The sequence below is a fragment of the Bombus impatiens genome, unplaced genomic scaffold (genome assembly GCF_000188095.3).
Source record: "Bombus impatiens unplaced genomic scaffold, BIMP_2.2 scf_2037, whole genome shotgun sequence".
Taxonomy (NCBI): Eukaryota; Metazoa; Arthropoda; class Insecta; order Hymenoptera; family Apidae; genus Bombus; species Bombus impatiens.
The window spans coordinates 1-2,409 of NT_178456.1; the positions used below are offsets into that span (position 1 = coordinate 1).

The 2,409-nt window shown below is 40.8% G+C and overlaps 1 protein-coding gene across 1 annotated transcript; it reads right to left on the bottom strand.

Moving 5' to 3' along the window:
* Nucleotides 1-5: 5 nt before the first annotated feature.
* LOC112213908 (telomere-associated protein RIF1-like) lies at nucleotides 6-1,055 on the bottom strand (the record flags this gene model as incomplete). The annotated part of the gene is made up of 2 exons (XM_033324262.1): nucleotides 860-1,055; nucleotides 6-418 (listed from the first exon to the last, which is right to left on the bottom strand). Coding segments are annotated over exons 1-2 (609 nt in total), but the record flags the coding sequence as incomplete, so codon positions are not given.
* Between the last annotated feature and the right edge of the window lie 1,354 nt (nucleotides 1,056-2,409).

Below are 2,409 nucleotides of genomic sequence, written 5' to 3' on the forward strand. Positions count from 1 at the left end.
CTTTTTTTGTCAAACCATTCTTGTAAATTTTGAGTATCTTGTGACGAGGATGGTGACAAGTCATTATACAATGCTGCAATATCTTCTTTCCTTCGTTTCACAGACTCTTTCTGGTATTCTGTCGAGCTATTGACATCAAACATTAAGTCTGTTTTAATGAAAATATAATCCTGTGAAGCGGTGTCAATTGATACTTTCTTTTCATAAGAATCTTCTACATTAGACTGCAATTCTTTTGAAAATTCTTTCAAAACCATTTCTTCATTTCCTACAGTAACGTCTGTTTTCTCCAAGCTTTTGTTCAAATTATTAGAAACTAAACTACCCTGATAATTCCGACTAGTAGCTTCTTTAATAGTCTCCTTTAACAGTTTTCTTAACTCGATTTCGTCAATTGTTTTTCGTAGCAATTTGATTTCTTATCGAGGCGTTGACCCTCTTCTTTTGCTTGTTGGAAAAGGTCTATGCTTCTTCGCAATCGCGCGATTTGCTCCCGTAGTTGGTTTGTCATTTTAATACTTTGTTCGTCCCTACCAGTGCATGCTTTACCTTTCCACATCGTTTTAAATGTCGCTAACTCTTTGTCTGAGTCTTGTTCAAAGCTAGATAGTCTGCCTCTATATGTAAAATGAATCCAGCGTTTACCTTGATTTGTTAGCTTCCGTAGATGCTTCCAGTTCCAAAGGCCTTCTGGTTTCGTGGATTAAGAATTCGTCGCCGAGGATGACCGTAGTCCAAGTTAGTCCTTCCCGTAGGTATGGATGTCCTTGTTTTCCAGACGAAGCGATGTTTCACAATCCTGGGGTCTAGCGTCCGTAGATGCTTTATGAATATTTCTTCCGGTTTCGTTGATAGTTACTTCGTTGTCGCGGATGTTGGCTGGGTGTTTGAAAATTTCTACATTGACTGAAGACATGTCCGATTTGGTTGCATTTGAAACATTTCAGTTGAGTTCTTTGGGTAAGTGGCGTTCGTTCAGCTTGCTGGAAGTTTCCTGGCATTGGTTTAGGTGTTCCTTGGAATCGGTTTTTGGCTCTCTCAATTGGTTGGTTCATTATTCAGCTTATTTTTTTGTTGCGTTCGATTTCCCTTATGACTAATTCCGCCTCGAAAGCTGCATCTTGCGCTTCTTGGAGATTCTTTGGTCTTGTAGTCGATGTGCGTATTTCTATTTTGGGTTTTAAATTTAGGACAAAAACTTTGGTCGCTCGTTCAGTTTCAAGATCTATGGCGACTGCTCGACGTACTGGATCGCGAATTTCGTGTTGAAGCGCGTATATCAGTTCGTTGAGGTTGTGTCGGAATCTCTTCACATAACTGTGTACCGATTCGTTAACGTTTTGTCGCGTGCGTTGCAACTTATCACGAGCTCCATTAGATGTAATATTCACGGATACAAATTTTCTGAGGCTTTCAAACAGGTCCTCGTAATTCTCGATTTCGGTGTGGCGAATACTGCGTTCCGCTTCTCCAATGATTCTTTGCGTTAGAATTAGTCGTAATAATATGCGTTTTTCTCGACATTCGGCTCGAGCTTCTCTTACCCGTTTAATAAACCCTTCTACTCCTATATCGTCTTGTCCATTGAGTATAGGGATAAAATCTAGGCAGGTTTTTGCATTGTACGTGGGGTTGTCACAACTTACTGCTCCTTCTTCACTGTCCATATCGTCCGTTTCGTTAGGTTTTACAGGTGGTCGTTTTCTCTGAACATTGCTGGCATTAGATTCGTCCGTCGTAATAAAGGAGCCTAATTCAGTAGTAGCGTCATGTCCTAAATTTATTTTAGAGATATGTTTTCCTAATAGTTCTATCTCTGCTGCACGTTTTTTGTTTTCACTATCGGCTACTCGTTGCGTTTCTTCTATACGTCGCGCAAGAAGTTCGATTTGCTCGAGTATGGCACGAGTCAACTTATCCATAGCTCTGGTTATAGAAGCGATATCAATAGTTCCGATTTTGTCTTTTCGTGATGTGGACATGATTCTAATCGAGCTTATTGATTTTCTCACACGGTAATGTAAAAATGAATCCAGATTTCCAGCTTACCGTGTAGTAGCTATTGCCGTTGAGGAGTCTCTGGGATGTTTGCTCTCTGGTTGGTTCTAGATTCCGAATCTTATTCGTAGGCTTGCTCTGCGCTGACCGTAGTCCTCTCGTCTAGTTTCACCGCAGTGGAACGTTGAAAAATGCTGCAGGGCTTTGTAGTAGCAAAGATTCGCAGTGGTCCGCTGATCCTTCGATCTTCAATGATGCGCGTACGCTGAAATCGTGATTTCGTTTACACTGAAGCGAATGGATCCTGGCACGGATCGCCAAAAATGTCACGTAAAGTTGGTACTTGGGTGGTAGTAAGAAGGCTGAGTCGTAACCCAACTACTTATTTTCCTTTATAAAACTTTATTATAA